This window comes from Callithrix jacchus, chromosome 4, assembly GCF_049354715.1.
Source record: "Callithrix jacchus isolate 240 chromosome 4, calJac240_pri, whole genome shotgun sequence".
Taxonomy (NCBI): domain Eukaryota; kingdom Metazoa; phylum Chordata; class Mammalia; order Primates; family Cebidae; genus Callithrix; species Callithrix jacchus.
The window spans coordinates 68,912,245-68,936,602 of record NC_133505.1 but is presented as its reverse complement, the minus strand read 5'-3'; the positions used below and the strand labels follow the sequence as shown (position 1 = coordinate 68,936,602).

At 36.2% G+C, this 24,358-nt stretch overlaps 2 protein-coding genes across 12 annotated transcripts in view; one reads left to right on the top strand and one right to left on the bottom strand.

The window, feature by feature from the left end:
* The window catches only part of EYS (EGF-like photoreceptor maintenance factor), a 1,911,700-nt gene extending 1,901,479 nt beyond the window's left edge, over positions 1–10,221 (top strand). Inside the window, exon 42 of the mRNA XM_035296026.3 lies at positions 518–10,221. Coding sequence (XP_035151917.3) covers positions 518–1,719 — 1,202 coding nt within the window. The 3' untranslated portion in view covers positions 1,720–10,221. The remainder of the gene's footprint in view (positions 1–517) is intronic.
* The window catches only part of PHF3 (PHD finger protein 3), an 82,918-nt gene continuing 66,359 nt past the window's right edge, over positions 7,800–24,358 (bottom strand). For all 11 annotated transcript variants that reach the window (XM_078369476.1, XM_078369477.1, XM_078369481.1 and 8 more), the window contains 5 exons: positions 16,735–16,930; positions 15,521–15,668; positions 13,178–13,267; positions 10,882–11,077; positions 7,800–10,660 (listed from right to left, as the gene is read on the bottom strand). In XM_078369476.1, the coding sequence (XP_078225602.1) occupies positions 8,535–10,660; positions 10,882–11,077; positions 13,178–13,267; positions 15,521–15,668; positions 16,735–16,930 (2,756 nt within the window). In that variant the 3' untranslated portion in view covers positions 7,800–8,534. The remainder of the gene's footprint in view (positions 10,661–10,881; positions 11,078–13,177; positions 13,268–15,520; positions 15,669–16,734; positions 16,931–24,358) is intronic.

The window sequence follows — 24,358 nt, the reverse complement described above, 5'->3', positions numbered from 1 at the left end:
GGTGGAAAGGGGTGGCGGAGTGTTCCTAGAAAACAGGCAGATGAAATCCTTAACAAGGTTAGTGTTGTTCAAATAAAGAAAGTTTAAGGATGGGGAAAGAGAACATTCCTGGTAAGGTTGGAGAAGAAAGGAGCCAGGAATATGCAGAGAATTTATAGGTATGTTAAAGAGTTTAAGTACCTAGCCTGACAATAGCGAATGCCATTAAACAGCGGCAGAAGGATCAGGCTTTCATCTGAAGAAAAACCTCACTTTAATTTACAACCAAAATATATTCATCCAATGAGAACTTTCCACATCTAGGGAAAATTTATGTAGCCAATTGCTAAACAAAATGAAATAACACAGAACACATGCATTTTGCTCTGAGTGAAACTAAAACTAACACAATTGTGCTCAAGATCTGTTACTTTTTTCCCCATAATCAAAACTTACCCAAGTCGGCCAGGAAGAGCAAAAGTTTTCAATGGAAAACTTTTACTGCTGCTAATTAAACATACTATTTGATTTCTTGCAGGTGATTTTTTATGTATCTCTTTAGCGAATGGTTCTGTTCAACTTCGCTACAACCTTGGTGACAGAACTATCATTCTAGAAACTCTTCAAAAAGTAACAACAAATGGAAGTACTTGGCATGTAATAAAAGCAGGAAGAGTTGGTGCAGAAGGTTACCTGGATCTAGATGGGATAAATGTAACAGAAAAAGCCTCCACTAAAATGAGTTCCCTGGACACAAATACAGACTTCTATATTGGAGGAGTATCTTCCCTGAATCTTATAAATCCCATGGCAATAGAAAATGAACCCATAGGTTTTCAAGGCTGTATCCGGGAAGTTATCATAAATAATCAAGAATTACAACTAACTGAATCTGGAGCAAAAGGTGGTTCAAATGTAGGTGACTGTGACGGGACAGCCTGTGGGTACAACATCTGCAGAAACGGAGGTAAATGTACAGTAAATGGCACAACGTTTTCTTGCAGATGTTTGCCAGACTGGGCTGGAAATACATGTAATCAGTCTGCATACTGCTTGAATAATCTTTGCCTCCACCAGTCTTTATGTATACCTGACCAATCATTTTCTTACAGTTGCCTATGTACTTTGGGTTGGGTGGGAAGATATTGTGAAAACAAAACTTCATTTTCAACTGCAAAATTTATGGGTAATTCTTACATTAAATATATTGATCCAAATTATAGAATGAGAAACCTCCACTTCACTACTATATCCTTAAATTTCAGTACTACCAAAACAGAAGGTCTAATTGTATGGATGGGAATAGCTCAAAATGAAGAAAATGACTTTCTGGCAATTGGTCTCCATAATCAGACCTTGAAAATAGCAGTTAACTTAGGAGAAAGAGTATCTGTGCCTATGAGCTATAACAATGGCACATTCTGTTGTAACAAATGGCACCATGTAGTTGTAATTCAAAATCAGACTCTTATCAAGGCCTACCTAAATAACAGTCTAATTCTTTCCGAGGATATTGATCCACATAAAAACTTTGTTGCTCTAAACTATGATGGCATTTGTTATCTAGGGGGCTTTGAATATGGTCGAAAGGTAAATATCATTACTCAAGAGATTTTTAAAACCAATTTTGTTGGCAAAATTAAAGATGTTGTATTTTTTCAGGATCCAAAAAAAATTGAACTAATTAAATCAGAAGGATACAATGTTTATGATGGAGATGAACAAAATGAGGTTACATAAGTTAACACCAGAGATTTTAGTACACGCTATATATAAATGTAGTTATATTGATAGTTATTTCTTTGGTACATTGCTCACAGGGAATCAACTGTTCACTATTACCTGAACTAGTCTAAATGCTAACATATCTTTTTGTTAACAATGGAAAATGTCACTGAAGTTTCTGATTGTTTTTCCTACAATCTAATTTATGTGTATATATTTTGATTCATGTTTTAACTCCATTAATTCATTCAGTGCTTATTCATGGAATGTGCTTATTCACTCTACTTATCCACTTTGTACCTATCCTTCATGTTTAAATTTTAAAATCAGTATGTAGACATAATTTTAAAATCAGTGTGTAAACTGAATTTTAAAATGTTTAAAATTCAGTTGGGAATGAATTAGGGATAGGTACAAATAAAAAAATCAAGTTATTAACCAAAGGAAAAATAAAAATTATACAAAGCAATGTAACCATATTACATGGCTAAGCTACAACTATTTATATGATTCAATAATGTAAAACTTGAAAACAGATATAAATCAAAAGTACTGCATGAATGTAGAAAAGAAAGAGAGGTGAACAGGCTGGTAATAGCTAAATCCTTATCTTTTATAAGACATCAATAAAGTATGTGCAACTTTAAAAAATAGCATATGCATAGCACAAACATGAAGGCAAATATCCTAAATGTCTAAAATAATTGAAAATGGTTGCCTCTGGAGAGAAGAGTAGTGTAGAGGCCTGTTGCTTTCTGTTTATAAACCTTGTAGAACTGTTCAACTTTTTAAAACCATGTACTCATATTAACTGATCAATTAAAAAATTAACCTTAATTTGTGTCTTACTGCTATCAAGTCTACAGATCTCAATATTGGGCATAAAATAGGCTCTATATAATACAACTGAAAATTACTGTCCTAACAATTTAATAGTTAAAAGCATAACTTGAAAAAGTATTATTTTGCCGAAATCAGTTATTGATATAATTGTGAATGGAATTTTCACTTCCCACTCCCAGTCCACCATTGCCGATTGGAAAGCAGTTATTGCTGTTGTTACCTAACATTTTCTGAGTTTGATATCCGACTGTTTTGCCACCTGGCAACTGGCAACATATGACTGACCTGGTGAATTACCACGTAGAACAGGTCGTCGAGAGAAAAAGTATCTTAGTAATAAGCAGCATGTTGCGTTAAAAGAAAAAAAATGTGATTATTCATCAAGTAATTGGGAGAAAAGAATTTACAAAAAATAAAGGCTAATGCTCAGTTAACTTCTTAACACCTGTGCAGATTCCAGTCTATACAAAGGAACTAGGTAATTTATCATTCAAAAAAATTACAGATTTTGTCTTATTTTAGCCACTCCATTCCAATCAAAAGGCTACAGACATTCCTCAAAGGACCTAGGACCACAAGTTAAGAATGTTGGCACCATTTGACAGGGCACAAATTGCTTCCAGACCTACCCCTATTAACACTAGAAGTGTGAGGATAGAATATAAGGTAGAATTGCAGAATGTTTACGCATTGATTCAAGGGTTTTTTTTAAATAGAAACCATTCAAGACAAGGCCAACAAATTTTGCTGCAAAACGGTGACATAAACTTGTATTGATCCATACTATTGCATTTAACTTTGGAGATACTTAGATCATAAAGATAAATGCTCTAAAGAAATTCCTTTTGGCAGCTGGTAATCAAATCAAACTTCAGAAAACACACTTTATGTATAAACCAAGAAAGCTGCTTTATGAAAGGTTACAAAGTCTTTGAAGAAATGTTCCTATATTAGGCCAGGTGTTCTCTCATAATAAAGTGTGCCTTTTCTTTAAAGTAGCACTTCCTGAAGTGTGGCCCAAGAACCGGGGATATTTTCAAGGAATCCAAAGATCCTCCCTTTCCCAACAACAAATGCACATATAGCCAGATTTTCTTCATATATTTCAAATAAAATGACATATTACAAAACACTGAATGCAAAGCAGGTAAGAGAATCCAGCCCTGAGTCAGAAATTGGAAATATGCAAAAATGCAAATGATACTCTTCTTACTAAATTAGTTTGGAAGTTAACTTTTATATAAATGAGATTACCATTAAAAATGTTTAACGTTTATTTTTACTTATGTATAAATGTTATATTAACCAAGGAGATTATCATTAAAAATGTTTAATGTTCATCATTTTAATTTCTAGTTTGCTAAATAATTATGTAACCCATATAAACAAAAGCTTTGGCATTATTTAAAAACGTAAGGGGTCTTGAAACCAAAAGTTTGAGAATTGCTGCCTTAAAGCTTCTTTTCACAGTTGCAATTTTATGTTCAGATTTTATAACTTGTCTTCTACCTGGAAGCTCCACAAAACTGGACTTTCCCATGTTGTTCATCATTGAATTCCAAATGCAGGTAACTGTGCTTGCAAAATAAGCACACAATATTTAAGAACTGAAAACTGCTGCTTATTCTCCTATAAATCAAAATGACTTGAAAATATATTTTTCACCTTAAAACCCTGCAAGTTTCATGTAACAAATTAACATTATTCCTGCTTCCTGTCGTTGCGATCCTGGTGATGACAGTGCTGACGATTTCCTATGTGAAATGCTTTTCCAGTATGAAATAAAAATAATTGCTACAAAAGGACCTTTAAGATGGTTTTACTATAAATGTCAGGTTTCTTAAACTGTTGAATGTAAACAGAACTTTAAAAAAAATGTGTAGTAATATTTATCTTTTCAGTCTCCTTTTAAACAAGCCCCTGAAAAAAATCATTACTTTGGAAAAAAAATCTTAAAATAAGGCATATTTTTAAAAGACAGTTTGGGCTAACATACATATATATACACACACACACATGCATACACTGATTTATTTCATAGAAAAAGTATTTTGGGGATATTTGGATTTATACTGGATTCACACCGCCCTTTAAGCACTTAGGCTGTTATTTGCCTTAATGACTGCTCTACGTCTAACTATAAGATTAAACTTGCCAGGGCGGCCTGAAGTTTTCAAAGCATTTCCAGCTACTGATCTTTGTTTTCAACTCACTACCTTCTTACTCTACATATTAATTACTGTAATTCTTTGTAAAACAGAAATCAAAGAATCAGGGTGTTCTGCACCTTTTTTAAAAGCAGTAACCAATTCTATTTGCAATTTGCTTTGAGAGACAGAAATCAAACCTGATTATGTATATAGCTCTTTGTAGTCATTAGTGAGTGGTAGCCTTACCAGTTTTAGAAGGATCTTAGAAGATGAGCATAGTACAACTAGTATATTCAAATGTTAGTATCTTTTACTAAGATCTGGTTCATTATCAAGCTCTCATAATGCATTTAAGTTTGCTTCATATACTTTAAAAACACAGTTACTATTAAAAACAGAAACAACAAAGTTACCTGTTAATGAGTAGTTTTACATTAACACACAAACACGTTAATAGGGAGGGGCGTAACTTTTCATATTCCTCTCTATTGCTGGTTTTAATTGTTCTTAAATTTTAAACATATATTTACTATAGCTTTAGCTATCCTATAAAGATTTAAGATTCACCCACAATATAAGCTACAATTAGAGAGTCAAGGGCTGTGGTAGATGATGGCCCCCCAAAATATGTCTACATCCCAAACCTTGGAACACCTGTAAATAGATTCCATTGCAATGGGGAATTAAGGTCACAGGTAGAATTTAGGTTGCTAATCAACTGACCTTAAAATAGGAAGATTACCCCGGATTATCTGGGTGGGGTGGGGGTAAATGTAATCACAAAGGTCCTTTTAGTGGAAGAGGCAATCAGAAGGGAAAGTCAGAGATAGTAAAGAAAGACTGGGTTCCACATTGCTGGCTTTAAATATGGAGGAAGGGATCATGAGCCAAGGAAATTCAGTGCCCTCTAGAAGCCAGAAACCAAAGGGAAAAAAAGGAATCCTCCAGAAAATGAATGCATCCTGCTGATCTTACCTAGTGAGATCTGCATAAACGTCTGATCCACAGAACCATAAGATCTTAAATTTCTGTGGTTTTAAGCCACTACACTTATAGTAATTCATCACAGCAGCAATAGAAAACAGGACTAGAGGATTAGGATTTGTGATTAATATAAATTTTGCTAATCTGCACAAAAGAACCTATAGGTTTTTGGTTATGTCTTCTGGGTCACGCTGAGGAGTTGGGTTGCTCAGTGAAGGGTTTCTGACAGTTTGGCAAAATGCAAAGAAAGACAGCTATGAAAGGTATATATAACCATCAGGCTTTTGCTTCTTTTTCTTATTCTCAATTCTCAGAGCACAGTTGCTAAGCACACGAAGAGAAAACTGAGCTAGGATTTCCAGCTCTGACAACAGCAGGATGACCTGGGCAAGTTTCCCAACTCTCTAAGTTCCAGTTTCCTCAGCTCTAAGCCTTCACTTTGAGCTGACCAATATTCATATTAAGTGCTCACAACCAGGGTTGGCTTACAGAGGGCTGATGGAGGCTTTCTTATTGCCACAAATATTACATAGGGTGAACTTTACAGGTACTGAGATGCCCTGGTACTTTTATCTAAAAGAGGTATGCATAAGCTGTCTTAAGATGATTCTAAGTTTTTTTAAGTATAAAACTTTAAGGAAGAGGTTTTTCTTAAAACAGGAGACAGTGAAAGATGAAACTCATTAATTCATTAGTTTGTGTATGGCTGGTTATACCTGGGACTGAGAATGGCTTTGGATCTGCTACTCGCTGAAAACTTTTCTCATTTTCCCTTTTCTCCCTCAAAAAGTTATTATGACCATACTTTTCCTATTCTCCACACAATGTTTCAGTAAATCAGGGGTTACAAGATCTGCTTCTAACCCCAGGAGATGTTCATCCCTAACAGGTGGCTATATGGGCCTTGCCTATTTTAAGAACAAGTGTCGATCAAGATTCAGTAAGATGATTAAACAATCTTAGAGTAAAGCATCACAATATGTAGAAAGAGGTGATCCAAAACTGACCTGAAAGCTTGTTTTCATTCATTAACCCATTCTGTTTTACTTTTACTTTGCAAAAGAAATCTGGTGTCTGATAATCCCTCACTCAAATGTATCAGTAAAGGCAGATTTATTAACATAAACATTTGAAGTTGAAAAACTAATATTTTTGTTATTAATGTGTAAAACCCTGACAGCAATTTTTTTGGTAATGGTGCATATTATGACTAACTTAGGCTTTGTTTTGTTTGGGAACTTTGTTTTCTAACAAATTAATTTCCAAAGGAAAAGTCGACCAAAGTTAAACAGACTTTGAATACAAGCCCTCTGTTTCAGAACTTTCTGCTGAAAAATTTAAGAGGGCCAGGACAGGGAAAAAAAGTACTGCAAGTCACTGCAAATTAGACAGAATCTTTGGTACTGAATTTCCTCCCTTCTCTCCAGCAAAAAACAAGGATAATTCTGTTTCAAAACCAATTTTTTACTTTAATCTTTAAGTTCTTTAGCAAACAATCTTAATTTCTGTGGATTTATATTTTTCTTCATTAATACAGATAAGTAAATATACTGAGTTCTCTTCTGCTTTTTGGGTTTTTTCAGTCTCAAATGTCAACATCATTTGGTAGGTTTTGCTTTAAATTACAGCCATCAAAATCACGTGTTTTAGGATGTAAATAAATTTAGATATGAATGAACAATAGCCTTCTTCATATGCTTTCAAGTGAAACTGGCATATGAAACTATATAGTTATATACAAATTAGGCTAAATTACACATTTTATAAAAAGATTCAAAACACATTTCTCTTAAAGTTCTGTGGTTTTTAATTTTAATCATTAACGAGTCAGAGTACCAAATGGTGATGGTGTAAAAGTTTTCAGAATCTTATCTATAAAGTGGGCTATAGCTGCACAGTGTTTCATAGGTAGTTCTAAATTCAAGCCTCTTTAGAACTACACAGTTCATTTCAGCCTATGATTTAAGATTTTAAAAAATTGTTTTTCCTCTCATCTCATGCCTGACATAGATAGTCTGTATGTTCTTGGCTCAGTAAGAGAAAAACAATGTCTGAAGGTAATTAAAGCTTTAAACAAGAAATTCTTCTACTACTGAATTTCAAGTCACACACACAAAATAGGTGAGAAATTCTTTTATCATATTTAGAATCAAAATATCCCTTAAAATATTTACATTTTACAGTAAAAAGGATAGCAAAACACAAGATCATGTACAAGCTTAAGTATTCAAGTTTCTGAAGAGCCAAAAATGAAAATAATGGCCTACCACAAAGCTGTAGTATATGGTAATAAGTGACTTCAATGAGTGCAGATTAAAGCAATAAATGTACCCCTTGGGCTTCTGATTCTTGGTCAAAAACTGCTCAACTAAATGATCAGCATAATCTGATTATTAAGTTGCCTGGATTTTTGCTGCTCCTCTACAGTTTCTTTAAAAACAGTGCAATTTAAAACAAACTTACAGAGCACACATTACTCCCAAATTAGTCATCATATAAAGGACATTCACTAGAGGCAGTAAATATATTCCATAGTTAACCATATTTACCAATTAAGGAATAAAACTAAAACTTCTAAGCCTTTATTGCATATTAATAAAACAAATCTTTGAATATACAGCAATGTAAAACTTTTAAAAATATTAAATTCCTATAACTAGGGACAACTGATATGAAGAAGGGATGATGAGCACTGGTACAGAGCACTCTGCACCAACACACAGAATTCACTGTTGTGCAAATGACCAATAGTAAAAATTTTAAAGATGGCACAATCCTAGCAGGCAATCTTTCGTTTACAAGATAAAACATTTAACAGTTATTTAAATGTAATCCTGAAGCAGCCTGCAAATTTTACCTTTTGCTTTTAGTTCTGTCAGTGTGGTCCCTATCTTTGTGGTACCTATCCCTGTCCTTTTCTCCTTCTCTATGTTTACTTTTCTCTCGTTCTTTGTCCTTCTCATAGTCTTCACTTTTAGGTTTATCTGGCTTCTTGTCTACATTCCTACTATCTCTGCTTGCTTTTCCATCTGTTCCTCGATCACCATGTGATAACCGTGCCCTCTCTTTATCTTTGTGCCCTTCCTCCCTGCTTTTTCTGTCTCTGTCTTTGTCTTGGCTTCTGTCTCTGCGTCTATGCCTTTCAGATTCTTGCTCCCATTCCTTTTCATGTCGCTCTCTTTTCAAGTGGTGTGAATCACTATAAAATCTCTGGCGGTCCCCTTTACCCCTATTAAATGGCCTATCCAGTTGCTGCTGGTCTTGCCTACCCCAAGGGTCACTATGGCGCCTTTCTGGTCTCCGAATGTCTTTAACCTGGTAAAAATTCTGCGGCCCTATATACCTTGATGCTTGTGAGAGAGGACCCATCATACGCTGCGCCTGGCCTGGGAGATGAACAACAGGTGGCCAGGGAACCATGGGATTTTGAGCAAAGCCAAAGCCTGGAGGGGGAAGTAATGGAGGTGGCAAATGTGGCGGAAATCCAAACATGCTTTGTGGGGGAAAATTAGGAGGCCCTGGAAATGGAAATCCAGATGGGCTAGACTTGAGATGTTGAAGGTTGGGCTGCTGTGGCCTCATGGGTGAAAAGTTTGTACTTGTTCTGGGGCTGGTGCTTCTCGAAGTAAAGGTGATACTTTTAGAAGGAAATTCTGATGGACATGTGTTTCCAACTTCAAAATGAGATGTCACTGCTGCTGATCCTCTTCGAAATGGGTGCACAGTTTCAATACTTTGCATTAAAACATCTTCTTGTAAGGGTTTTGCTTGTTCTGCCTGAGAAGTCTGTATGTTTTCTACTGATGGTGAGTTTTGTGCAACTTTTAAATTATCACTCTGCTGAACACATGAGTTTTTCTCTGTGGAACACAACTTTTCCTCTGCATTGATTTGTTCTGCTAAGTGCTCCTTGTTGTGCGATAGGCCAGGCAGGACGTGTTTTTCTCCATTCCGGCAACTATCTCCATCTTTGCTTTCTGAAGCAGTTACGGGCTGACTTCGTCCAGCTGCCTGCCTAGGATCCCTTTTCAGGTTGATAAACTGTGGAGACCTTGTTGTATTAGCAACAAGGTTTTCGCTACAACTCACATTACTATCTATGTTTCCTTTTCCTACATTGGATCTGCATGGAGAACTATTTGAAGTCTGGTTATCTTGCAAATTATTCTCTTGATCTTGCTGAAGCTGTCTTTTTAATGTTTTCTCTTTACTCTCCACCATTTCCTCTTGTTTTGACTGAATTGATAAATTTGTTAAAAAAGCTTCTGTAGAAACATCTGGTGGTTTTCCTCTGAGACTAAGACTCGTCAAAGGCCCTGTAGAAATGGAAGAGGACCCTACTACCGATGCTTCTTCTCCCGTTACTACTGAATTATCTGTAGGTTCTGAAAGATTATCTTCTTTAACTTTTATCTCCTTGTTTTCACCATCAGTTACTTCCACTTTATCTGTTTTCTCTATTTTCGAGTTGTTTTGCTCATTTAAAAATGGAATTTCTTTAAGAGTGTTTTGTTCTATCACTGACTGAGCCTGATCATATACTTGACCAGTGGTGCCCAAAAGGCTTTGAAGTATATCATCCACAGGAAGAGGTTTATTTGCTAATTCCAGAGTAGTAGGCTGATTCTCCCAGCCAATTAATACGCCAGGAAGAAATCTTAAAGGTTTGGGTGGCTCCTGTTTGGTAACTTCCATTAATGGTTCAACTGCTGCTGGAACGTCTTCCTGAAGATTCTGCTGAGGTTTATTTCTCTGCTTGTGTAATACAGTTGTAAAAGAATTAAAAAAGTCATTCTCTTCCTCTGGTGCTGCTTCTGTTGAAACTTCTATTTTACTTTTCTTATCAGGTGGCAATGCTATCGGTGCACTTTCAGGATTCTCAGCTATGTGACTAGTACTAGCAGAGGCACTGTGCTGTCGCTTCAGTTTCTGACGAATAATTAAGCCCAACAATAGATTAGGTCTATGTAGTTCAAGCCCTGTATAAAACCGAAAACATCAATTAATTAATCACTTTTAATCATTAAAAAAAAGGGTAAACTTCTGCATCTAACTCATTACAGGATATTAAATGGTGTCTGGCCCTGTCAAGACATCTTTAGAGGGCTGACTCCTGAGAAAGAAAGTAGAGTAAGTCTTTTCTCTGGTCCCATCACCCATGTTATTTGATTCTTATCCTCTTATTAAAACGTATACCTACCAGGTCCATCAAAAGGCACAAGAGGGTGTGGAATTTTATCTGTGGCACCCAAAGGAATAAGGTACATATCTTTAATCTGCTTCATGTTGTTAGCAGCTACTCCATAGCGTTTCCTGCTACTGAAGTATGCAAACAGCAAAGTATAAGAAATTTGATCTTCTTCAGTTACTGGTGTGAAGCGAACCACACAAATTTCCTGTTCAAGAAAATAACAAATGTTTGTTCAAGATAATAAGCTAAAGAGTAGCTTGGTTTTAAATACTATTTCGCAGTTAATAACACTCTATTGAACTTTATATTTATGGTACCAAATAACATGGTTTACCAACTTAAATACAGAAAATATTAAAAGGAAGTAACTCTTAAGAGCTTTACTGATCACATTAATAGATCTGTTTTATCTGATGGTTTACATTTCTTATGGAAACATAAGAAATGGAGTCCCGAGGTGATTAAAGAATTTTTTGAAGGGGATAGATACAACTTGTCAGTGGCAGAGATATTACTGAAACCTAGGTCTTCTGATATCTACACTATATCCTGATTTCCAATGCTGTAACCGCCACAAAGGCCTTCCTATGTTCTTGACCCACTGGGAACTAAAAGCACCCAACACTTCCACCCTACCATGCATTTATATACACAAACAGACAAATCAACTAATAATTCAGTTAATAGTCACTGAATTTAGGAATAAAAAGGGCTGGATGAAGAGACCTTAAATACATACAGATCATAAATTTTGTAAAGTATTTGGCTTACTTAGGAATTTTCTTGCTTGCTTCTAGGTTCTTGACTTTGCTTCAGATAGAAAAGACAGTCCTAGTCATCCAATAAACATTACATTTCCCAGCCTCCCTAGCAGCTATGTATGGCTATGTGACTAGGTTCTTTCCAATGGAAGTTGATGACTGCAATTTGTAATTAATTTGGTAGCATTAGAAAACAGTTCTTTCCAATGGAAGTTGATGATTACAATTTGTAATATATTTGGTACTGTTAGAAACAGATTTTTTTTCATGATGGTATATGGTTGAAATGGGAGAGCCAGATTTGCTGCAAAGCCTAAAAACTGATGCAAGCTCCTAAGGAAAACAGGTGAATGAGCTGAAATATGACTCCATTTCTTATAAAATGTGATCTAAGCTGCCCTCTTTTAGAGTAAAAATCAGCATACGTATGTTATTAACAACTATTACAGCGTTTAAATCTGCTCAGTTGGAGACATACTATAAAGTGTTAGATTCAAGATGATTCAATTCTTGGATTCAAGAGTGATATATGTGGATTCAAGAGTGATTCTCAAAATGTCCAAGAGTAATACTACTCATTTTTATTAGTGCTTTAAAGTTAATTTGTATTTTAACACTGTATCAATTTAAATTCTAAAATCTGTATTGGAACAAAATATTCTTTTCAGCTTAAGGTTATGCATTTTGGATCACTCCAAAGAAAAACTAGAGACTTCTGGAAAAAGAGGTAGAAAAGTAACATTCGTTTATTCAAGACTTCAACATTTATTGAAACCTGTAATATTGTAGGTACTAACGCATCCCCTAGAGGGAAAAACGATTTCTTCTAATGATTAAATATTCATCTGTAATAATATTCTATAAGTTAAAAAAAAAAAAGAAAAAACAGAGATAAAGGAAGAATAGAAATATTACTGTGATAGAGGCATTTCATAGTATCTTTTCTCTTTTCCTCCTATTACTAATGAGAAACCCTTAACTTTTAGCTGGGCACAGAGCCATCCAATAAACATTACATTTCCCAGCCTCCCTAGCAGCTATGTATGGCGATGTGACTAGGTTCTTTCCAATGGAAGTTGATGACTGCAATCTGCCTCTGAAACAACTAGACAGGTATTCCTCATTTACTCCTAATTGGTATGTTAGACTGATGAGGACAACATTCCAGTTAACTTCTATATTCTTAAGAGTCACTATATTTTAGAGTCTCTTTTTTTGCAACAGCTTAGCTGTGCCCTAACTCAAACAGATGTCTATAATAGAAGCAAGGCAAAATTCCAGGGTGCATCTCAATAATTACTCTAAAACATTAAGAAGCCACACAAAGAGAGCATCCCAGAAGAGGAGAGGAAAAAAAGAAATACTGTATTCTTTAGTCTCCTCAGCAAATGGCTTTAGTTCAGTTTTGTGAGGTATATTATGTAGACTTAAAATGTGTATTGCCTCCTTTCCCCAGGAGACCTTGCACCCTTGCATAAGAATTCTGAACTATTTCCCTCCTAAACATTTTCCCATGCTGGCATAGTGAAACAAGTTTTCCTCACCTTGGTTCCTGATGCTTTTATTTTTTCCACATAATCCCAAACTGTCTGAGGTGATATTCTGCCACCTACTTGAATACTATCTGGTAGGTCCTGTAGTTAAAAAAAAAAAAAAAAAAAAAAAAAGAGATCTATATATATATAGAATATCTTTATTATGACATTACTAATTCAAACAAATTGGTTCTAAGACTAATTTGAAACAGTAATGAAAAATCAGTAAGATTATTAAAAATACATCAGAAAACATAGTATAGACAGAAAAATTTGTCTTTACTTAAAATGCCAACTACAAATAACTGATGCCTAAAATACAGCTACTAAGAAAAATTCTGAGTTCTGCCCAATCTCCCTATGTAAGATGGGAAAGGGAAGCAATGGCACACATACCACATTACCAATTCAGGAAGAACACCGCATATTCCAGAATATTAAGAGAGACTGTAACTTCCCTTTTTGGTAGTAGTAGGCAGGAACATTCCTTAATAATTAACAGCTGAATTTCAGAGGTTACCAAATATAATTACAGAGTGTATTTTTGCACAGAGGAGAATAATATTATAATCAATTAAGGTTTTTTTTTAAAGGCACAATCTTTCTGAAAACAAATGACTACACATAAAAGCAATTAAGAATCTTTAAAACTTTCTTCAGTACATTCCTATTTTTTCCATGAAGACTGAGAAAAACCATAAAAACTTAATTGATATTAAATCCAATTTAGTTTATTCAATTATTAACTACTTTAAAATATATTTATTTGGGAGTTTAGTCCCAAACTAAAAACAAGTATAAAATGGAAGTGAAAATCTGGAAAGCAACCACATAAAAACTGTGCCTCAGAGGGGAAAATAATAATTATGTTTAAAATCAAAGGATTTTGTAGTTAAGGGTTTAACTCTCCATTTAAAGGAATAATTATGTTCACCATGGACTGACCAAACATTAAATTTCTAAACAGATTTACTCAGAAACACCATTTCATTTTTCTCTTATAAAACTCACATTTTAAAAATATTTATCAAGCAAACTGTATATAAAAGTGATCAGGCTGTTTATTAATTGAAAACACACTGCTAGGCCAGGAGTGGTGGCTCACATCTGTTAATTCCAGTACTCTGGGAAGCAGAGGCGGGCAGATCACTTGAGGTCAGGAGTTCGAGAACAGCCTGGCCAACATGGTGAAACCCGTTTCTACTAAAAATACAAAAATTAGCCAGGTGTGATGACGCATACCTATAATCCCAGCTATATGGGAGACTGAGATCAGAGAATGGCTCGAACCCAGGAGGCAGAGGTTGCAGTAAGTGGAGATTGTGCCACTGCACTCCAGCCTGGGCAACAGAGCAAGACTGTCTCAAAAAAAAAAAAAAAAAAAAAAAACCCACAATGGCTAACCAAATAAACTGATCCACATTTTATAAACAATATTATATTGAATTAAACTAATTCCAGCCTAATCCAAAAAAAAGTTTATGATAGCCTTAAATAAATAGACATATATGTTTTAGCCTTTTTGAAATACTAAATGGAATTTTAAAAAATCTTTTAATTCTTTAAAATAAGCAAATGGAGAATAAATAAGAAAGGTCAGATATGAACAAAATAGCAAAATATGATCTCAATATAAATACAACATATATGTATATATGTACTGATTTATTTTCCTTCCATACACATATGAAAATATATTTCCTTCAAAATAGTTAAAAAATGTCACCTCATTTATCACAATGTTATATTACTGCTGCTTATTTTCCATAAATACTATGTAATAGTTTCTACCTATTTCCCTCAGGTGTAAAACCAACCAAGGGTACTACCTGCAGCAATTAGTCACTAGTCTCACTAGTTTTCAAATAGTTGTAAAGCTTCAACTCCCAGTCTACATAAACCACATTCACAGAAATAGGCAGGTAAGAACTGTAGTCATGAAGCTGGGGAAACATAAACAGTGGGGAAAACAGAAGACTTGTTCAACAATAAAAAAATCTTCTTACTGGGTTGACATTAAAGGCCAAAAATGTGTAATCTTTTATTTAAGTGTGTATTCAAAGAAAAACTTGGATATCCATAAAGACTCTCATTGATTTTTAATTCTCTGGCACAGTGAGGTAGTACACCTTGAGAAAAGTGCAGGACACGGGAGTTTAAAACTTTCAGAGTATAGTTTGTTTTTACAATTCTAAAGATCCATTTGTTAATTCATAACTATATTACTTAAACTGTTTAAGAATCACTGTTAATACATATTTTTATTACTAACTCCACCATATTTCCCTGTCTATTACTTTCAGAAATACACATATCAATTCAGGCACAGAAGAGCAGAAAAGTTCACAGTACCTCTGTCAAGTATTCAGGGGAGCCAGATACTGGATAGGCTTTGGTAACAAATTTTGCCACAGAAGGCATGTTGATAAAACCTTTCCAGATGAAGTTCAATCGAGCCAGAAAGGTAGATTCAACCTCAACAGTTCCAGGCATCTCTGGACTAGAAAATGATATGAAAAAGTCTAAAGACAAGCTGATGAATAAGTTGATTTCCTACTTACACATCGTTATTTTAGCAGGTGAAGGCGGCCAAAATATAAGGCTACTGACAAAGAGCTCATACTTTAATTTTATAAAATTACATTCATATTTAAATAATAATGTTTTACAAAATCTTCCCTCTTGGCTGGAGCATTTCTTTTTTAATAATCTATCCCTGACTTTTGGACCAGCACAAAAATAATAATTTTTTTTTTTTTTGAGACAGAGTCTCACTCTGTCTCCTAGGCTGGAGTGCAGTGGCAACTTCTAGGCTCACTGCAACCTCCGCCTCCTGGGTTCAAGCAATTCTCCTGCCTCAGCCTCCTGAGTAGCTGGGATTACAAGCGCATGCCACCATGCCAGGCTAATTTTTGTATTTTTAGTAGAGACGGGATTTTGCTCAGACTTCTCAAACTCTTGACCTTGTGATCCGCCCACCTCGGCCTCCCAAAGTGCTGACTTTTAGGACCAGCACAATTATTATTAATTTTTTCTTTTTTTTTTTTGAGATAGAGTCTCGTTCTGTAGCCCAGGCTGGAGTGCAATTGCATGATCTTGGCTCACTGCAACCTCCATCTCCCAGGTTCAAGCAATTCTGCTGCCTCAGCCTTCTGAGTACCTGGGATTTCAGGCGCATACCACCCACTCAGCTAATTTGTGTTTTTAGTAGAGATGGGGTTTCACCATGTTGGTCAGGCTGGTCTTGAACCTCCTGACCTCGTAATCCACCACCTTGGCCTCCCAAAGTGCTGGGATCACAGGCATAAACCACTGTGCCCAGACAGAATCAACACAATTAAAGAGAATTCTAAAGCTGTTTCCCCACACACTCATGTCTCTCACTCAAACCACTCAAAATAAGTTTACTTACAAAGTCTTGTTTTATCTCAAAGTACAGGAAAGCACAGTTACTTTCTCAAATGAAAAGTTCCCAATATGTCACTTTTCTGGTTTTGAAGATTTGCAAGTATAATCTGGTAAAGATCTATAATGAGTATTACAGAATTTATAACAGAGAAAATTACCGTGGAGCAGGAGAGAATGTTGACTTTGGAGATTCTTGTTTCTCCTCCTCAAAGAATTCAGAAGCCAAAATATTTGAGGTTGAAGACAATGCATCTGCTATACTTTCTGCTTCATTGTCTGAATGTTTACGAGCTACTCCTACAACAACTTTTACTTTTTTTGGAGAAAGATCATCTACAGGTGGTGCCATTCGACCTAAGCCCAGAATACACCAAAAGAAAAAAGCTGTTGTTAACTGCAACTTTCACAACTTGACCCACTTTCATTTTCTAAAGTTTTTCAGGTTCTATGATTTGATGGTTGAGTAACCATACATTTCCTGGGGTAATATCTGTCATCATTTAGTTATATTACAACCACATTTAAGAATCAGCAGAAAATTCACTTGTGTTCTTCTCACTGCCAGCCCTCTTCTATATACAGGGATCTAAGCTTATCTGAAATGAAATTCAAAGCAAATCGTGCATGGATCTACCTGTAATAAAGTGAATTTTCCCTTAAAATCACTTTACAAGTATTTCCTACATGTAAAACTTATCATGAGAAAATATGGAAAAGATTAGTGGTCCCCAACTTTTTTCTCACCAGGAACTAGTTTCATGAAGACAATTTTGGATGGTGATGAGGGGAGAGATGGTTTCAGAATCAAACTGTTACACCTCAGATCATCAACCATTAATAGTTAGATTCTCATAAGGAGCACACAACCTAGATCCTTCACATGTTCATTTCACAATAGGGTTTGCGCTCCTATGAGAATCTAATGCAACCACTGATCTGACAGGAGGCCGAGCTCATGCTATGGTAATGCTCAATTGCCTGCCACTCACCTCCTGCTGTGCAACCCAGTTCCTAACAGGCTATGGACCAGTACAGGTCTGTGGCCCTGGGGGGGGTTTGGACCCCTGGACTAGAGAGTGTAATTCCTTTCTTAGTGATGTGAAAACTTAGAAGAAGAGAATGTTAAACAACTCAAACAAGCTAAAATAAAAATATTATTACTAGAACCTAAAACAGGTTTCTTAGTTCTCTGACAATTATCTTTTAACTAAACCACACCAAATTCCAATAGTCTTGAGAAGTAACATAAAGAACTAAGTCAAATCTGTATATCTGTACCCAGGTTTGGATTATCAGCAACAGTTCATGACTATACATGCCTGAAGAGGTATCTCACCAGAGAAGCTATACAAATGCCATGTAAGTATGAAAAGATACTCCACATATGTCATCAGTAAAATGCAAAAGTAAAACAACAGAGAGGTATCACTACACAACTATTAGAATGACCAAAATCTAGAATACTGACAACACCAAATGCTAGCAAGGATGTGGAGCAATAGGTACTCTCATTGATTGCTGGCGGGAAGGTTAAATGGCACGGCTTCTGTGAAAAATAGTTTGGAGGTTTCTTAAAAGATAAACACACTCTTAACATAGGATCCAGCAATTGTACTCCATGGTATTGACCCAAAAAAGGTGAAAACACATCCACACAAAAAGCTGCATAGAGATGTTTATACTAGTTTTATTCATAATTGCCAAAATTTGGAATAAAACATCTCCTAAAGTAAGTGACTGGATAAATGAGCTATATATCCAGAAAATGGAATATAATATTCAATGCTACAAAGAATGAGCTATCTATCAGGCCATGAAAAGACATAGAGGAACCTTAAATGCATATTACTAAGTCAAAGTAGCCAATGTGAAAATGTTATATACTAGATGATTCCAACTATACAATATTCTGAAAAAGGCCAAAACTACAGTGACAGTGAAAAGATCAGTGGTTTCCAGGGATTGGTGGGGGTGCTGCGGGAAGTGATTAACAGAGTAAAGAGGATTTTTAGGACAGTGAAAATACTCTGTATACTACTATAATACCAGATCCATGTCTTTAACATCTATCCATAACCACAGAATGTACAACTCTAAGAATGAATGCCAACGTAAACACTGGATCTGGGGTCGTTATTTTTCAATGTAGGTTCATCAGTTGTCATAACTGCACCACTCTAGTGTGGGTTGTTGATAATAGTGGAGACTATGCACATATGGAGGTAGCAGTTATATGGGAAATCTCTGTAACTTCCTCTCAATTGTGCTAGAAATCTAAAATTGCTCTTAAAAACAGTTTTTTTAAAAAAAAGTAATTTCACTTTCTGATTTGTCTGTTAGGTATAATAATAAAATATAAATGCTATTTTACTACTTTCCTTTAGTAAATGACAGTATCATCACTATTGTCCACAATTTCAGATGTTCATTCTATTGTCATCTGGCGGGACAGATGCAACATGGCCAATTAGGAGCAGCTCAGGATTGCAGCTCCCAGCAAAAGTGCGAGGGATTGCATGGAAGTTCACACGGCAGCTGGGCAGACCCCACAGCAGCTCAGCAAAGCCTCTACAGGCAGACTGTGACTAGGCTGTGTCCTCACTGGGCAGGGTAGACCTGAAAAAAGGCAGCAGTATGACAGAAACTTATAAATAAAGCCCTAACTCCCTGGGACACAGCACCTGGGGGGGAAAAAAAGGCACTTATGAGTTCTGTTGCAGCAGACTTAAACATACCTGCCCAGCAGCTATGAATGAACGGAGCTCACAGCTCAGCACTTGAGCTTCTATAAAGGACTAACTGTCTCCTCAAGCAGCTCCCTGACCCCCATATATCCAAAGAGTCACCTCATAAAGGAGAGCTCAGACTGACATCTGGCGGGTAGCTTTCTGGGACAAAGATAGCAGAAGAAGAAACTGGCAGCAACCCTTACTGTTCTGCAGCTGCTGTAGGTGATCCCCAGGCAAGCAGGGCTTGGAGTGGACCTCAGCAGTCCTACAGAAGAGGGGCCTGACTGGTAGAAGGAAAACTAAGAAAAAGAAAGAAATTACTTCATCATCAACAAACTGGACATCCACTCAGAGACCCAATCTGAAAGTCAACAACTACAAACACGATAGGTGGATAAATCCACAAAGATGGGAAGAAACCTGTACAAAAAGAATGAAAACACCCAAAACCAGAATGCCTCTCCTCCTCCAAGAGATCACAACTCCTCACCATCTAGGGAACAAGGCTGGATGGAGGAGAATGAGTGTGATGAACTGACAGAAACAGGCTTCAGAAGGGGAGTAATAAGAAACTTCTCTGAGCTAAAACATCATGTTCTAACCCAATGCAAAGAAACTAAGAACCCTGAAAAAGATTTGACAAAATGCTAATGAGAATAAACAGCTTAGAGAGAATTATAAGTAAATTGATGAAGCTGAAAAACACAAAACAGGAACTCTGCAAACCATACACAAGTTTCAATAGCTGAACTGACCAAGCAGAAGAAAGGACATCAGAGGTCGAAGGTCAACTCAGTGAAATAAAACGAGAAGGCAAGATTAGAGAAAAAAGGCTAAAAAGGAAGAAATGAACAAAGTCTCCAAGAAATATGGGACTATGTGAAAAGACCTAATCTACATTTGATAGGTATACCTGAAAGTGACAGAGAGAATGAATCCAAGCTGGAAAATACTCTTCAGGATATTATCCAGGAAAACTTCCCCAACCTAGCAAGGCAGGCCAATATTCAAGTCCAGGAAATACAGAGAACACCACAAGGATATTCCTCAAGAAGAGCAACCCCAAGGCACATAATTGTCAGATTCACAAGGATTGAAATGAAGGAGAAAATGCTAGGGCAGCCAGAGAGAAAGGTGGGGTTACCCACAAAGGGAAGCCCATCAGGCTCAGAGCAGATCTCTCAGGAGAAACCCTAAAAGACAGAAGAGAGTGGGGGCCAATATTCAACATCCTTAAAGAAAAGAACTTTCAACCCAGAATTTCATATCCAGCCAAACTAAGCTTCATAAGTGAAGCAAAAATAAAATCCTTTACAAACAAGCAATTAATCGGAGATTTCATCACCACCAGGCCTGCTTTAGAAGAGCTCCTGAAAGAAGCACTAAACATAGAAAGGAACAACCCGCGCCAGCAACTGCAAAAACATACCAAATTGGTAAAGAGCATCAATGCAATGAAGAAACTGCATCAACTAACAGGCAAAACAGCCAGCCAGCATCAAAATGGCAGTATCAAATTCACAGGTAACAATATTAACCCTAAATGTAAATGGGCTAAACGTCCCAATCAAAAGCCACAGACTGGCAAATTGGATAAAAAGCCAAAACCCATCAGTGTGCTGTACCCAGGAAACTGATCTCACATGCAAGGATACACATGCTCAAAATAAAGGGATGGAGAAAGATTTTCCAAGCAAATGGAGAGTAAAAAAAACAAGAGTTACAATTTTCGTCTGATAAATTAGACTTTAAACCAACAAAGATCAAAAGAGACAAAGAAGGCCATTACATAATGGTAAAAGAATCAATGCAAAAAGAAGAGCTAACAATCCTAAATACATACCCACCCAATACAGGAGCAGACACATATATAAAGCAAGTTCTTAGTGAATTACAAAGAGACTTAGAGTCATACACAATAATAGTAGGAAACTTTACCCCATTGTCAATATCAGACAGATCAATGAGACAGCAAATTAACCAGGATATCCAGGACTTGAACTCAGACCTGGAACAAGCAAACCTAATAGATATTTATACAACTCTCCACCCCAAATCCACAGAATATACATTCTTCTCAGTACCACATCACACTACTGTAAAATTGACCACATAATTGGAAATAAATCACTCCTCAGCAAATGCAAAAGAATGGAAATCATAACAAACAGTCTCTCAGATCACAGTGCAAACAACTCAGAACTCAGAATTCAGAAACGAACTCAGAACCGCACAGCTTCATGGAAACTGAACAACTGGCTCTTGAATGTTGACTGGATAAACAATGAAATGAAGGCAGAAATAAAGATGTTCTTTGAAACCAACAAGAACGAAGACACAACATACCAGAATCTCTGGGACACATTTAAAGCAGTCTCTAGAGGAAAATATATAGCAGTAAGTGCCCACATGAGAAGAAAGGAGAGATCCAAAATTGACACCCTATTGTCAAAATTGAAAGAGCTAGAGAAGCAAGATCAAAAAATCTCAAAACCTAGCGGAAGACAAGAAATAACTAAGATCAGAGCAGAACTGAAGGAGACAGACACGCAAAAAACCCTTCAAAAAAAAAAATCGATAAATCCAGGAGCTGGTTTTTCGAAAAGATCAACAAAATAGACCACTAGGCAGATTAATAAAAAAGAGAGAATAATCAAAAAGATGCAATTAAAAAAACGATAAATGGGATATCACCACAGATTCCACAAAAATACAAACCATCATCGGAGATTATAACAAACAATTCTATGCATATAAACTAGTAAAACTGGAAGAAATGGATGAATTCCTGGACACTTGCATCCTCCCAAGCCTTAATCAGGAAGTCGAAACTCTGAATAGACCAATAACAAGGGCAGAAGTTGAGGCAGGAATTAAGAAGCTACCACCCAAAAAAAGCCCAGGTCCAGATGAGTTCGCAGCCAAATTCTACCAGACATACAAAGAACAGCTGGTACCATTCCTTCTGAAACTATTCCAAACAATACAAAAAGACAGAATCCTTCCAAATTCATTTTATGAGACCAACATCATCCACATACCAAAACCCGGCAGAGACTCAGCAAGAAAAGAAAACTTCAGGCCAATATCCATGAACGTAGATGCAAAAATCCTCAATAAAATATTGGTAAACCGATTGCAACAGCACTACAAAAAGCTTATCCAAGATGATCAAGTAGGCTTCATCCTGGGGATGCAAGGCTGATTCAACATACGCAAGTCTACAAACATAATTCACCACATAAACAGAACCAAAGACAAAACTATATGATTATCTCAATTGATAAAGAGAAGGCCTTTGACAAAATTCAACAGCCGTTTATGCTAAAAACCCTCAATAAACTAGGTATTGATGGAACGTATTTCAAAATAATAAAAGCTATTTACAACAAACCAACAGCCAATATCATACTGAATGGGCAAAAACTGGAAGCATTCTCTTTGAAATCTGGCACTAGGCAAGGATGCCCCCTTTCACCACTCCTATTCAATATAGTATTGGACGTTCTAGCCAGAGCAATCAGGCAAGAAAAAGAAATAAAGGATATTCAAATAGGAAAGGAGGAAGTTGAATTGTCTCCATTTGCAGACCACATGGTCAAATTGTCTCTATTTGCAGACGACATGATTGTATATTTAGAAGACCCAATTGTCTCAGCCCAGAATCTCCTGAAACTGATAAGCAACTTCAGCAAAATCACAGGATACAAAATCAATGTGCAAAAAATCACAAGCATTCCTATACACCAATAACAGACTTAAAGAGAACCAAATCAAACAAACTGCCATTCATAACTGCTATAAAGAGAATAAAATACCTACGAATACAACTAACAAGGAACGTAAAGGACCTCTTGAAGGAGAAATACAAACCACTGCTCAACGAAATCAGAGAGGACACAAACAGACGGAGAAACATTCCATGCTCATGGTTAGGAAGAATCAATATCATGAAAATGGCTATACTGCCCAAAGTAATTTACAGATTCAACATTATCCCCTTCAAGCTACCAGTGACCTTCTTCACAGAACTGGAAAAAAACACCTTATACTTTATATGGAACCAAAGCAGAACCTGCATAGACAAGTCAATTCTAAGCAAAAAAGAACAGCTGGAGGTGATGGGACTTCAAACTATATTACAAAGCTACAGTAATCAAAACAGCATGGTACTGGTAACAATACAGAGATATAGACAAATGGAACAGAACAGAGGCCTCGGAGGCAACACCAACATCCACAACCATCTGATCTTTGACAAACCTGACAAAAACAAGCAATGAAGAAATGATTCCCTGTTTAATAAACGGTGTTGGGTAAACTGGCTAGCCATGTGCAGAAAGCCACTGGACCCCTTCCTGACACCTTACACTAAAATTAACTCCAGGTGGATTAAAGACTTAAACATAAGACATAACACCATAAAAACCCTAGAAGAAAATATAAGCAAAACCATTCAGGACATAGGTGTAGGCAAAGACTTCATGAACAAAACACCAAAAGCATTCGCCACAAAAGCCAAAATAGATAAATGGAACCTAATCAAACTCCACAGTTTCTGCATAGCAAAAGAAACAGTCATTAGAGTGAATTGGCAACCAACAGAATGGGAAAAAATTTTGCAATCTACCCATCTGACAAAGGGCTGATATCCAGAATCTACAAAAAACTAAAACAGATTTACAAGAAAAAAACAAATAAGCCCATTCAAAAGTGGGCAAAGGATATGAAGAGACACTTGACAAAAGAAGACATACATGAGGCCAATAAACATATGAAAAAATGCTCATCATCACTGGTCATTAGAGAAATGCAAATCTAAACTACATTGAGATACCATCTCACACCAGTTAGAATGGCGACCATTAAAAAATCTGGAGACAACAGATGCTGGATAGGATGTGGAGAAATAGAAACACTTTTACACTGTTGGTGGGAGTGTAAATTAGTTCAATCATTGTGGAAGACAGTGTGGCAATTCCTCAAGACCTAGAAATCCCATTACTGGGTATATATCCAAAGGATTATAAATCATTCTACTATAAGGACACAT